This window comes from Lolium rigidum, chromosome 2, assembly GCF_022539505.1.
Source record: "Lolium rigidum isolate FL_2022 chromosome 2, APGP_CSIRO_Lrig_0.1, whole genome shotgun sequence".
Classification (NCBI taxonomy): domain Eukaryota; kingdom Viridiplantae; phylum Streptophyta; class Magnoliopsida; order Poales; family Poaceae; genus Lolium; species Lolium rigidum.
In genome coordinates, this window is record NC_061509.1 from 23,509,733 (window position 1) to 23,524,599 (window position 14,867).

Here is a 14,867-nt window from a genome sequence, read left to right on the forward strand (position 1 = left end):
AGCTCGAAGGCGGCGACGGCCCGATGGTGGCGCCCGTTGGACCTGCGTTGTTCCCTAAGGTTAGCAAAGAACGCGTCGGGGACTGCGCCCTCCACCGGCGCATCAACCGCTCGTCGCGCTCGGCGATGGCGATCCCGCGCCGCACTCGGCGATGCCGGCGACGGTCCTCGTCGTCGACGAGGCACGACGGTGGCGCGAGGAACTCCGCCTCCTCTAGCGATTCAACATCCGGGAAGTTCATGTCGTGCCCTGGCCGCCGAAAGCGCCACGCCGCCGCGTCGTAAGCGCGCGCCGCCTCCTCCGGCGTGTTGTACGTGCCGAGGGTGAGGCGGAAGCCACCGGCGCGTATCTCGACGGTGAACCTACCGCTCGGACGCACTCGAACGCCACGGAAACCGGACGCCCCTCGACGACGTGGAGGCATCCCGGAGATGAATGAGCGGAGGCGGTGGCGACGTGTGGTTGCGCCCGCACTCGTCGCTCTATATAGCGCACGCGGGGCATGGCACGTGTCGGCGGTGGCTACACGCCGCACGCCGGCGTCGGCGGGGCGAGGCACGTGTCAGCGGTGGCTACACGTCGCACGCCAGCGTCGCCGGGGCGAGGCACGTGGAAGCGGTGGCGACACGTGGCACGGGGACGCGACACGAGTGGCACGGCGGCGGTGCACAGGGGTGAAACATACACGACTATCCGTTTTATATAATGCGAGATGCAAATAGTTATATGGATGTCATATTCATGTTCATTGGATTTTTCTGATAAATTTTCATATATAAAACTTTTCTTTTTGAGTTACCATTTAAAAGTTATTGAAATAATAGTTTTTATTAAGAAAAAAACAGAAAAAAACAGCTCCAGGCCTGATCCGCGTCCAACGGCTCCAGGCCGTTGGATTCAAACGGCCGGAGCCGTTGGATGCGCTTCACGCGGATCCCCTCCCACCCCCTTTGTCGCGGGTCGTGCCACGGCCCGCGATAGGCTCCCTCTTATCGCGGGTCGTGGCACCACCCGCGACAAAAGGGGGGTAGGTATATAACCTGCGCGCCGCGGGCGGTGCCTCCACCCGCGACACCCGGAGGCCAAAAACTTAGAGATTTCAGCGCCGCCAGGCTGCCGAAATCTGCCACCGACGCCGTCGCCGCCACGAGCTCCTCCGGCGCCTCCTCGTCGAGCCTCCGCCGCTCGTGCGCCGCCTCGGCCGCCTCTGCCGCGCGCGCTCGGGGGCCGCCGCCGACGCTTCTCTCTCGATCCGCAGCCGCTCGGGGCCGCCGCGCCGCCGCTCCCCTTCGGCGCCGCCGCCTCCCTCAGCCCCTTCGGCGCCGCCGCCTCCCTCGTGCGCCGCCTCGGCCGCCTCGGCCGCCTCAGGTAGCCCACCACCAGCAGGGGTGGCGCCAGTACCGGCGCCGGCGCCCTCGGCCTTTTTTTGTTGTTGTTATAATTAGTTAGTTATAATTAGTTATAATTAGTTTTATGTAATTAGTTAATGGTTAAATAGTTAGTGATTTTGTATATGCTTAAACAGTTAGTTTATAGTTATTTTGTAGAGAGAATTTCTTATTTGGCCCTGTCTAAAGTTTGCCTTCCTTTTTTGGCCCTGGCAAATTTTTTCTTCCTTTCATGACCTATAAAGTTTGGTTGGTTCCTTATTTGGCCCTCTAGTACAATTTAAGCATTAAGATGACCATTTTGCCCCTGCTGCAATATGTGACAAAATTGCACTAAAAAAGTTGTGATATACTAGTTTGTTATTAAAAAAACGATCCCCACTATGGTTGGTACCAGCGCACCAGCGCACCATTTTGCCCCTGCTACAATTTATTCCGAAAAAAATTCAAATTTATTCCGGAAACTACTGCAATTTTTTTTGTATTTTCACAAATCCAGAAAAAATTGATATTAAATAGGCACAAACATAGAGACAATCCACAGGCACGACAGAAATTTCAGCCCAAAATACATCATATTTTGGAAGATACAAAAAAGACAAATTTCTGACAGACTATACGTACACTATACGCCTATATAATGTCAGCTTTTTTTTCACAGCCCAAAATAAAACGAGATTGTGCCCGAAACATTGCACGTACATCCCAAGCATATACATGTACTAGAATAAATTTGAGATCTTTATGAAACTCAAAAATTTGGCAGCATATTGAGCAGGGGCAAAATGGTCATCTTAGTGCTTAAATTGTACCAGAGGGCCAAATAAGGAACTAACCAAACTTTGTGGGTCATGAAAGGAAGAAAAAATTTGCCAGGGCCAAAAAAGGAAGACAAACTTCAACCAGGGCCAAATAAGGAATTCTCTCTATTTTGTATATGGTTAAATAGTTTATATTGTTTAGTTATTTAGTTTACTTTAATTATTTAGTATAGTTAGTTTATTTTGTATATAGTTAGTATAGTACCGACGCCGACACCGGCGGTGTTACTAATATATATAGTTAGTATATATAGTACCGACGATGACGCCGACACCCGCCGTCTCCCTCTCTTCTCTCCCTCTCGCGAAAACCATCGACGCCGCAAGTCCTCTCTTCTCTCCCTTCTCGCGAACAACCGACGCCGACACCGGCCCTCTCCCTCTCGCAAACACATCTCTCTCCCTCTCGCGAAAATCAGCAACGCTGCAACTCCCCTCTTCTCTCCCTCTCGCGAAAACCATCTACGCCGCAACTCCCCACTTCTCTCCCTCTCGCGAACAACCGACGCCGACACCAGCCCTCTCCCTCTCGCAAACACCTCTCTCTCCCTCTCGCAAAACCACCGACGCCGCAACTCCCCTCTTCTCTCCCTCTAGGGTTAGGTTAGTTTTTGGTTAGCTAGGGTTAGGGTTTGGTTTGGGTTAGAACATGTACTTATCGATTTAATTTTTTTGCGAAACAATGGATCCATTCGAACGGGACTTGGAACAGGAAGACATTTTCGCGGACATAATCCGCGATGGTGATGGAGAAGCCGGCGGCTCCGGTGATCATGGAGAAGCCGGCGGCTCCGGTGATCATGGAGAAGCCGACGGCTCCGGTGATCATGGAGAAGCCGACGGCTCCGGTGATCATGGAGAAGCCGGCGGCTCCGGTGATGGAGAAGCCGGCGGCTCCGGTGATGACGAGGTATACGATCGCTTGAGGCATTAATGGAATTCTATATGTACTTATGTATATAAATTAACTGATTTTTATTCTCTTAGGCCTCCAAAGATAAGATAGAGAAACGAGGCCCGGCAAAGAAGTTGAGCAAAAAAGACCACTTCACAATTGAAGCTATATCACCGGAAGGCCAACCGGTGGTACCCGCGAGTGTCGGAGTGACATTCAAAAATCAGTGCGGAGTTGTGGTTAGAGATCGTATCCCGATCACCGTCGGAGAATGGAACAAGACCAAGAATGTGACCGAAAATCAGGTTGCCGATAGGTACAAAGACACAATTTTCGAGCGACCTCATGGCACATTTCACTTTGCCGGATTTGGGATCGGAGTCCGAGAATGCTAAGCGGCGGGCGCTAGTGAAGAAATGGGCTCTTAAGAAGATGGGGGAACTTTTCCGGGCGTATAAGAACCGGTTATGGAAAAATTATAAGAAAGACAAGAAGCCTCCATTATTCGAGAACTACCTAGCGAAGCGAGAGCATAAGCGGGAAGAATTTGTGAGGTACAAAGAATCGGAGGAGGTCTGTGAACTCGTCAACGAAAAACAAGAAGAATGCAAGCGAAAAGAAATATCACCATCATACGGGGCGAGGGGGCTACGGAGGGGCCATGCCTAAGTGGGATGCACAAGAGGCCGAGATGGAGCTGAAGGGGATCACTCCGGAACCCACGCGAGAAGGATGGGACACTAGGGCTCGAAATTGGTTCCTCGCGCATGGCCGTGAGTATGACATGAAGACAGGGAACATTGTTGAAAGTGACACCGGGGTTAGGGTACCCGAGGCAAAAATGGATTGAAGTGACGACAGATATAAAGGCGGGAAAACTTAAGTTTGCTCCCGATAGAGAGAAAGATTTGCTCGACGCTTGTCCTCGGTAATCCCGAGAAGGGAGGACGAACAAGAGGCTTCGGCCCTAGTGTTCCATGGTCGCTTGGGTTTCCGGCCGACGCGGAGACTTATAGAAGCCGAGCGAGAGCTAAACAACGCCAGCTGGAGGTGCAGAATGACCGGATGGCCGAGTTCCAACGCCGACTTGACCAGCAGCAGCGGGAGCTTCAGCGAGCAGCAGCGGGAGATAAATGAACTAAAAGGACAGCGCCCGCCGGATAATACCGCCGACATATCTCGGCGACGAGACAAGCAGCGTGGCCGACTCGGAGGCCCCTTCTACACGGATGATGATAGATGCCGGTCCCGGCGACCCCTTGGATGGAATCAAGGAGCAAACACCTTGTGATCTCCATGAGGTGTTCAGGAAGGTTTCGTTAAGGTGGCGGTCGGCTATGTCTTACCGGCATTTGGACCCGAAGGTGAGCCGGCAACATGGCATGGCAATCCGATTCCAGCTGGCTATGCTCGTGTCGGGGTGGATTCAGTTGTCCCGTCGTGGGGGACATTGGAGCTCGATATCCCTGGAGGTGATGGGGGGCTTACACTCGAGAGGTGTCTGGGAGAAGTCATTCTCTGGGAAAAGAAGAACAGCAAGCTGCCAGGCTGGGTAGCCCCTAGTACCAGTCGTCCGAGCAGGTCACCATCACCTCCTCCAGATGATCGCAGGCCACCATCACCTCCTCCTGCTGATCACATGTCGCCACCATCACCCCATGGGTACGACGTCGACCACGACATCGGTAGTCCATCTCCATCTCCAGCGCCGCCGCCTCCGCCCAAAAAGACTCGGAATGCACCCAGCCGGAAGCGTTTCAAGAGTCCTGTCCGCAAGATGTCGCCCCTCCCAAAAGTACCAAAGGTTCCTCCCCCCGTCCTTACGATCGTACCCCGGAGGAAAATGATGCCATTGTTAAGAAAATCAATTATGATTTTTTTCATAAGCCAAAACCTCCTGCGCCGAGCCATACACAGAGAAGCAAATAGCATATGCTACTAGTTTTCTGAACACACCATCGCAGTATGACTTACACGAGAAGAAGGATGACTATACACGCACACTTGCGAAGGTAATTGACCAAAAGAAGGCTGAAAAGGCTAAGGAGAAGGACATTGCTGGCACGAGAAAATCATCAGCTAGAAGTGCAACTGAGAATAAGTCAACTTCAACAAGTGCACCCCTCAAGGCCAAGCCAACGACAAAAGGCAAAAAGAGAAAGGAAGTTCCCCTCCTCGGTGCTCAGCCCAAACAATCGATCCCACCACTCAAAGTGCTTAATGTTCCCAAGCTGTACCGAGAACAGGGTGGTTTCGATATGGAAGAAGCCGCAAAGATAGCGGCTGCCCGTGACGTTACCGTGGAGGAATTGCTGCTCGCAGCAGATGCTGCACTACCCACCGCTGATATAGCTCCTAAATTTGTCTACGGGGCCGACTTGGTCAGCACAGAGAGCAGCTGCATAAACTGCCAACACATATGCGGAATTTGCATCGGTGGTACCTTGATGCATGCAAGGAGAACATAAGGTTCATCGTGGCGAGTATACCATGGGAATATTACTACCGAAAGGAGGAGATCCATATTGAGATGAATGAACTCCGGCAGTTATTCAATCTAGATGCCCTCGACAAATCTCTCATGAGTTGCTATTGCTTGTAAGTTGTTAACTACATATAAGTTCATTTTCATTCAGTTCATGTTCGTTTTCATTGCATATATATACTCATTATATCTTATGTGTTCTCTTATGCAGACTGAAGATCAGTGAATGCAAAAGTAATAATATTATCAATATTGGGTTTATTGACCCAGATAAAGTACATGTTCAAACGGTAAAGTTTAATGCCCAAGAAACGGGGGGGAAACCTACTAAGGTTTTTGGGGGAGCAATATTTCTGTGATTCAATATTGTTTCCTTACAACTACGAGTGAGAGTCTTAATGATCTTTATGCACATTCAATTTTTCTTACTCGATGTTAAGTGTAATTCCTGACGTATATGCATAACATGTGCAGCTTCCATCTGGATTCTACTAGACATTCAACTCTGATAAGGGAATAGTTGAAGTAAAAGACCCACCGAGTAGAGGCGTGGACGGGTTCCGGGACTTGCGTAAGTTGCTCCAAGTGTAATTTCCTTCATCGCCGCGCTTTATCATTCTTGAGATATCAATTAATTATCCACTCATTCAATCATTCTTTTGCCTCGGCAGGGCTTGGACCGCTTTCAAGAGACATCGTAAGGACGGTACCTGGGCAGAGAAGCTAACATTTACTCCTGTACCGTGCCCCCAACAGCCACAAGGGACGAATCTATGTGGATACTACGTTTGCGAGTCCATTCGCATGTTAACCACTGAGAAGCAGAACAATAATAAATTCGACGTAAGCAATAACATTCACAACTTTATTTATTATCATCAATATTTCGTTATCAAGACTGATATAGTCATACTCATCTCATTTCCGTATATAGGTCGACTTCATGCAGGACATACTCCAACTAAAGGAACACGCACTAGGAATCGCGGAGGAACTGGCGGGACTTTTGATTAAAGAAGTACTAAACAACAAAGGCTTGTTTAGTCCAAATAGATGCTCTACCTCCAAGTAGACGGTCGTTAGTACCGCTTGTCGATCGTGAGCTAAATGTATATATGTAGGGAATCTACGAATATGTGTAAGGGGAATCGACTTTTGCTTCCAATATTTGTTTGATCGATCTATATATATATATATATATTGAATGAACGTGTACAACTTCTAGTAGCGTACAAATATATGCAACTTCTATTTTCGAACGAAAAAAATGAAATAACAGGCGGTCGGTGAAGGGGGGGAGGGGTGCTGCACCCCTCAAACCCTAAAGCAGCAGCGTTGTGCGCACGCCACGTAGAGGGCCTTTTGTCGCGGGTGGTAATACCGCCCGCGACAAAAGGGCATGTGCCGTGCGCGCCCCGCGGCTGCCACGTGGTGGACCTTATGTCGCGGGTCGTAAGTGACCCGCGACAAAAGGTGGACCCTTTTGTCGCGCCTCCTTTGTCGCGGCTGGCCGCCCGCGACAAAAGGGTCTTACCACCCGGAACAAAAGGCCTGTTATCTACTAGTGCACGGTGAGATGGCGGTGGTGGTTGCGTGACCGTGGTGGCGCGAATTGGTGGGTGGCGAGGTTGGCGGACCGTGACGGAGTGTCCGGGGCCGTGGGTCTTTGGGGGACGGGAGAAATCCTTGTCCATGGCCGACACCGACGCGGTGGCGCTCGCGGGCGCCACCATTCCCTCTTGAGGGGCGTCGGGGTTTCCCTTTCCCACTGCCCTTCCGCATACCGGGGGAAACCCTAGGCTTGTCCGGGCAGCAGCGTCATCATCATCATATCCCTTCTTGAAGGTGCTGCTTTGGTATGCGGCGCTTCGGAGGGCTAAGCTCGTGGTGGGAATCTTCCGGAGGGCGCGGCGGTTGCGGATCATCAGCGTTTTCGTCGATCCGGCTTTGTCATCCTTTCTTTCTTTTCTCTTCTTCTTATGTTTTCTCTTGGGCTTTGTTGTGCTGTTTGCCCCAGTGGTGGTCGCTATCTTGTATCAGTTTGTTGCTATATTAATATAGCGGGACGAAAGCCTATTTCGAGAAGAAGTACACAACATCTATACTAGGGAGTGCGGGGCGTCTCCGCTACCAAGTATAATTGTACTAGTTTTTAAAATGCGTGGAAAAAGTTTGTCAAAACCTTTCAATATGGCCTAATTTCAAAGGAAATTTCAAAGGAACACAACGATGAAAATCACTTGTAATTTAACGAGTGGTTCAGAGAATATTTTATTTTAATATTTTTTTTTACAAATAAAAGCGAAATAACTTGCTCTCATGCCTTCACCCGTAAAATTTATAAATTCTCACATCCGTTAAATATGTGACGTGTGGCTATTTTCAGGAAGTGCGCTGCTCCAGTGCTCCTCCCTAACCAAAGTTGAGAGGTTATATTCGGTTTTCCCCTTATGTTAGCCTGCCGAAATTCATACCTAGCCCATGTATACCCCGTCAGTATACATACGGTATCTATACGTTGCGTGATAAAAAAGAGATCACGTGACCAGGTAACCATCCCATCTACCTAACTACCGTCCCACGTCGTGCATGCATGGTTTTGAAACCTGCTGGCGGCGTACGCATCTGCTGGGATCTGACGATGGCGCCGCCGGACGATGGAATAGCTACGCCAACAGGGATCCTGCTAATTAAGGGTGCCACACGCGATGTTCGTCTCCGTCATCGCCGGTGATATCGTGACCGTATTAATACACCATACGCTACATAACTACTCCTACAAGACAACCCGGGCCATACGGGCCACTACAGGGTTGTACGTACATGTCGATTTTTTAATTTATGATCATGTCTCCGTTTATGAAGGGGTATGGGAAGATCTCCATCGTCCTTATTTTTATCACGGTCATAGTTTTGCCAAGGGAGGAACACCGGAGCAGAAGTGAGGACAGACATGTCGCGACAGCAGTGACATGAAGAAAACCTTCAGAGAAATCGGCATTTCTAGATAATTCAATGTTATCTTCATTTCATTAAATAGTAGTTCTAAAAACAAATTATCATAAATCAGTTATTGTAACCTATCGAGCTAGAGCATTTTCTCGAAATTCTTTATTGCGATCTCCTCGCCTGTCAAAGATATACGCACGGATAAAGCTCACGCTGGCTCACACATTTACGTATGGTTCAACCACGACCCAAAATAAGTCAATGGATGGATGTCTACTGTAGCAGCAGCAGCGGAGACAAACAAGACAATGCGAACCAACGTGCAGATTTCTCAAGTCGATTTGATCGACTCTGCCGGCGGGGTCAAATTATGCACTGCTTGTCCAACGCTTGCTTGGCCTCGCAAATGGTATCCTGCAGCCCATGGGGCGCCATGTCCACAGTGGCGGAGCCAGGACAAAAATCATGTGTAGTCAGTTTAAACTTGTGTAGTCAAATACATGCATTTATATGATTTTTAATTATTTTTTTGCATGATTTTTTGCCTATGAACCTAAAAACAGTGTAGTCAATTGACTACACTGCTCTAGTGTGGCTCCGCCACTGCATGTCCACTTGATCATCCAGCTAATGAGATCTTCGTGAAATCATGGTTATCTAGCCATAAGATAAACCAAGCAAGTAGTAAATGGGAAACGGCATAGAGAAGATAGGTTTGATTGGTTGATATGGGCACGCTAGAGGCTTATGTACGTTGAGCTCTTGCTTTGAGAGGATGATCGATATGTTGCTGGCACATCTTGCATGGTTTGACTGCATGCATGCACATTTCCTACGATACCCACGGAATATGTCAAACTCGACTATGGAAAGTTCCAAGTCGTCTCTCCGGCATCAGCTAGAGCCGTGGATGTTCGCATGTGCTGTCTGAATGTGGACGAAAGACCCCCGAAACCAACATGATATAAAAAATAAGAAGAATGCATGGCCTCTATCACTATAAATACCCACATGCAAGCTTCTCTAGCAACTCACCTCACTCGAACTCACACAATGGCAGGTACAAAACTAGCAATTCTATGGTTCATTGTATTCTTGAGTATTGGATTAGCCAATGCTGGAAGGGTGGCTAGATACTCTAGTTCTCAAGGAACAGGATCTGGAGGGGGCGGAGGTGGGGGTGAAGTGAATGGTGGTGGCTCAGGATCGGGGAGTGGAGGTGGTTATGGCCAGAGTTCAAGAAGCGGTGCACATGCAAGCAGTGGAGGTGGAGGTGAAGGGGGTGGCGGTAGCCAATACGATGGTACTGGATCTGGTAGCGGGTCTGGTGCCGGCTCCGGCTCGGGTGGATATAGTGAAGATATGTATGAAGGTGATGTTGCTGGATCTTCTAACTCTGGCGGTACCGGTGGTGGCGGTGGTGGAGGACAAGCAACCGGAGATCATTATGGATCTAGTGGCTATGGATCTGGTAGTGGTAGTGGATCAGGCTCTAGCGATGCAACTAATAAATACTATGAAGAAAATACCTATGCAAATGCATATTCCAATGGTGGTGGCGGTGGCAGCGGACATGGCACAAATGGTGGGAGTGGAAGTGGCAGCGGCACTGGATCTGGTTTTGGCAATGCCAACCCGTAACACTCTTGATCATGCTAATCAAAATATGAAGCCCAACCTGCTCTATGTCGAGTGGGTATCATATAATTTATTTTAATTTGTTTGTACCTTTAATGATGTTTATTCCAAGAAATAAAGGGTTTCATCGTTCCGATAAAACGTTAGTACTGTCAGAACAAGAATATTGCGTGACTATGGGCTTCTCTAAATGTAGCATGTGTTCCATCACTGTATATCTAGTTATATCTTCACAACTTCAAAGTAATTGAATTTTATGTATTACTATATATCGCTCTTCATGTGTGCACATTGTGTAGTACAAGTTAAATATCCAACGTTGATAACCCCATTGTTAAGTTCAAGGTGATATATATGTTCAACACTTTATCGAAAAATATATGTTCAACAAGTTGTGCATGGTGAAATATGCTACACATGCCTTGTACAACCATCTTGAGATAGACCCAAGAAAAGAAACCTCTTCTCCCTTGTACAATCTATGGTTGTAGTGCATGCAAATATCCATCCGTTAGCATGTGATAATTATCCACAACCCAACAAAAAAAACCTAACTTCGTATGCTCCCATGATTATATATGTGGTGATCTCTACCCTAAAAATAGAATTTATGGTTCCTCATTCCTTCACTATGTTGACATTTACAAATCTATGGATGGTTAATTGACTTGTATTGATACTATTTCTCATAGCTTAAAATTAATACAACAGATAAGATGTATTGTGACTGTCCTAATTAAGCAAAGCTTGGTGCCATATTGCTCTCTACTGGTATGAGGAAATCGCTATAGTTGCAGTAAATTAGCAAAGTTGTGTATGCCGGTAAAGCAAATGACACTCATGTGATACATACAAATTCTTTGATTTGCATATTATATACACTATATAAAAGTTGAAAGGTTTAGCGTTTCCTAATTGATTGGGGCACGATCAGGGCACTGTAGATGGACAAATTATCTCTTCTTTCCTTTAAGGGTTGCTGGACACGTACTCCCCTTTTCTATGGCCCAGTTGATTTACATAACCGGTTACATTTTGTGTGTGTGGATGGGCAACCGGTAACCGGTTGTAGATCCAACAGACCAGCTTGATCGCAGTGTGTTGCCACGTACCTTCTATGTCACTTTCGGTCAAAGCGGTGCCACGATCGAGCATATCCACTTTTCCTCCCCTTTTTTCTCTCTTCCGCCGTCTTCATATCTCATGGGCAACCGCCCCCGTTGCCCTACTACCGCCGGTCTGGTTTCCCGCGTCGCCGGCCATCCCCAGATACTGACGCCTCATGTTGCTTCCACATGATTCGAGGCGGCCGGATTGGAGTCGTGGTCGTGCCTCGCTGAGCTCCGGCCCGGTGTCTGGCTCCGGCGAGCACGAGTGGTGGGCGGCACCCCGAGCGAGGCCTACTGGCTGCCTCTGCTCCTCTAGCCGTCCTCCAATCCCTCTCATGTCGCCCCTACCTTCACTCCAGGGAGCCTTCCGCTCTTCAGCAATTTCCCGTGCCGAGTCACCACATCCAGGCCTCTCCGTCATGCCGGGAGGATTTGGGGATAGGGGCTGCGGAGGTAAGGCTCGCCATTGGTTGGGATGCCTGCTGCCCCAGCGTGATGCCCACCAAGCTGGCTCGGTTGCTAGCTTTTTATCCTCTCTCCAGATAGCGTGGTCTCAAATTGAAGCACAGGGGGGCCTGCAAAAATAGATTACAATAACCACCCGTGTCTTCTTTTATGCATCAGTTAAAAGTCCAACTATAATGCAAAATTGATGCAGCGTTTGTTTTTTACGTTGTTGCTTCTGCAGGTTCTAAAAGTTGCCTTCATAGATCCAGAGTTTCTAATGTGTGACTTTTCCACTTCTCAGGTAACTACAAAGTTTGGTGTGATCAGTACCACCTGATGATTTGGTTTGTTTCATTGTTGTGCGTCTTTGAGGCGAGCACTTGCATTTGATTTTGTAATTGTGAAGATGAATGGGGCAGACCAACATGATCCACCAGGGCATCCCTGCTGGTGCCATGGGAGAGGCTAGATTGCCGGGTTGTCGGTCCAGTAGATCGCTCCAGAGGACAGGTCAGAATTCAGAAAGAGGTACTTCCGAGTTCCGATGAGGGCCAGGATCAATTTCTAGAGCTATGCATCATATTTGTTGGATTTTCTATTCTTTCTTCAGTTTGTGCAGTCAAACGGATACTCATCCAGCAAACAACACACATGTTACCTCTAAGGGAGTATCACTGTCCTATATTTTTATGCAAATCTGAATAACAGAAGCCATACCTTAGGTTCTGCTTCCAGAATAGTTGACATGTTACCAGATCTAGCATGTTTACTATTACTAAGTGTGTTCCTTATTTTCTCCTAATTGACAATAATTTGAGGTATAGTGACATCCAACTTAACAAATGTATGCTTAATTAGCAAAGTAACACCTTCCAAGTTCTAATTTACCTTGAGCCTGGATCATGCACTAAATAAGCCTTTGTACTACAGTGTGCTCTCCCATTTCTACTGAATATTTCCAAAACTCCTAAGATACACACCATGGCCATGTATGTAGTTTAGTAAATATACATATATGAGATTGGTCATAAACTACAGCATGCCCACATGCGCATCACGCCGTTGCACTGCTTCTAATCTTTTCAATTAGCTTACTCTGCAATGGCTATGGTCTCTATGAAATCAGCTCTTCCTTTGTTTTTCTAATTTTTATTTATTTGTCAGTCTACCACAGATATGCTTACGGTCTATGCTTATAAGGTGCAACAAATCCCAGTTTAGGGAGTGAAGGTTCAGCTTTTCCAGTTACCTTCTTTAGGGGGCGTATACTTGGAGGCGCGTAGTCTTTGGCAACATGGCCCGTTGAGTCCCTGTGATGGTACTGATTCTCTTTGCTTTTTTATACATGAGTTAACAACCTCTGCTATCAAAATTGCAAATGTTCAGAAAAAGAGCTAGGCAGAAAAGTACATAATTTTGATTAGGCATGAATATCTATGTTATATTTCTTGCTACAATGGAGCTTCCATGTTTTGCTTACAAAATTCAGACAAAAACTCATCAGTACTTAGCTAAAAATACATTCCACACAAAAAGCTAAGAAAAGAAATATTGTATTATCAGATCTAACGCTACAGATTTCTACGCCATGGTATTGACCAACTGCGATAATTGTTCATTCTTGCTACAAAAGAAGCTATGCTTACAAAAAAAAAAGTTAGCATACATGCTGGTTAGATTTTTAGATCAATTTGCTAATCAATATAGAGGCTATACCTATTTTTGCTACTTTCCCTCAAACAACCTTAAAAAGGAAACAGAGAACCATATTTGCTTGGTTGGACAAAAAAAATGCACACCTCAATTTATTTGACACAATTACCTTGAATCCATGAAAGAAAATAGTTAAGATATATCAACAATTTATAGAGTATGCTTATAGAACTAGAGTACGATCACAAAACTAACAAATTTATTATGAGAAAATTTTGTACCTGACACTGTCAGTTTTGTTTTAGTTTGGCCTATTTGGTCGTTGAGAAAAGAATTTTGCTTTCGGGGAAAGAAGCTGGATAAGCATGGACATGATCTCGAACAAGGTGGTGCCAACAGTTAGAGGAAGGGCAGTGCTTTTCACTGTTGGAAAGGAACGAGCTGCTGCTGAAAAAAAAAACAAGGGGCGGGTAGTTGCGGATTGCCTAGATATGAACTATGCAAGATTTGGATATGTTGGAGTGTTCCCCTCCTCTAGATTAGCTTTCGAGTCGTTCTCTTAGAAATTTTTACCGGATGATGTATAAGAACTATTTTGGTTGTATGTCGATGGAATCAGGGGCAGCCCCTTTTCTCTAAAACAAAAACTATCAAATATGCTTACACACCGACCTTCAAATGTTTCTTCGTAGGTTAAATATAATCCAGTTTTTCTTCTAACCTAATAATGTGGAATACGCTAAGAAAACTTAGTTGTTTGGAAAGTAAATTACAGAAATGGATATGGTTGACTATGTTTCACAAAATAATATAGTTTCAAACATTTCTAAGTTGATGTTAGTAACCTCCAGAAAGTTCAAAAACATCTAGGAAAAGTAAGTTGATCTAGCATACAGACAGTATATATGTAATTAACATGAATTGCTGAGTATGTACATATTTACAAAACTGGAACTCTACATCTGCATGCATATAGTTCAGAATGCAACATCTTGAATCTTAGTTTATGAGCCACATAAGATAATTAGCATGCAACATTTTGGAACGTATTCAAGTTTTATTTTGAGAAAAAATCGTATCCACCTTCCAACTAAAAACTTTGTAGTGCTGCCACTTCATTTATATTAAAGTTCCAAAGGCTTAACATTATGTTTTCAGATAGTTATAACTTAAACAAATTTTACAACCCAAGTAGCCTATTTATTTATTTATGCGGAGTACTTAGAAGCGACCAAATCATACAATAAGCTCATCACTAGAACCAAGTGTCACCTACAGCTTAACATCCAGAAATTGCCAAGTAAAAAGAATTCCAGATCAATACATTTGACCAACAACAAAACTAGATCAAGTACGTCATGGAGAAGGCAGAGGTGCAGGACGGGACACATACCAGCAAATCTTCTCTTCCTCACTCCATGTGACAGGTACTTCTGCGTTAAACCCAGCTCGAGACTAAGGGGACAGTTGTGGCCACGCCCA

The 14,867-nt window shown here is 46.3% G+C and overlaps 1 protein-coding gene across 1 annotated transcript; it reads left to right on the forward strand.

Annotated features, from left to right (window-relative positions):
- The first annotated feature begins 9,591 nt into the window (after positions 1-9,591).
- LOC124686093 (putative glycine-rich cell wall structural protein 1) lies at positions 9,592-10,179 on the forward strand. The gene has a single exon (XM_047220094.1). The coding sequence runs from the start codon at positions 9,592-9,594 to the stop codon at positions 10,177-10,179; it is 588 nt and encodes a 195-aa protein (XP_047076050.1).
- Positions 10,180-14,867: the final 4,688 nt, after the last annotated feature.

What these genes read in the sequence shown, in the direction of transcription:
- LOC124686093 (XM_047220094.1), top strand. Translation starts at nt 9,592, where the DNA reads ATGGCAGGTACAAAACTAGCAATTCTATGGTTCATTGTATTCTTGAGT.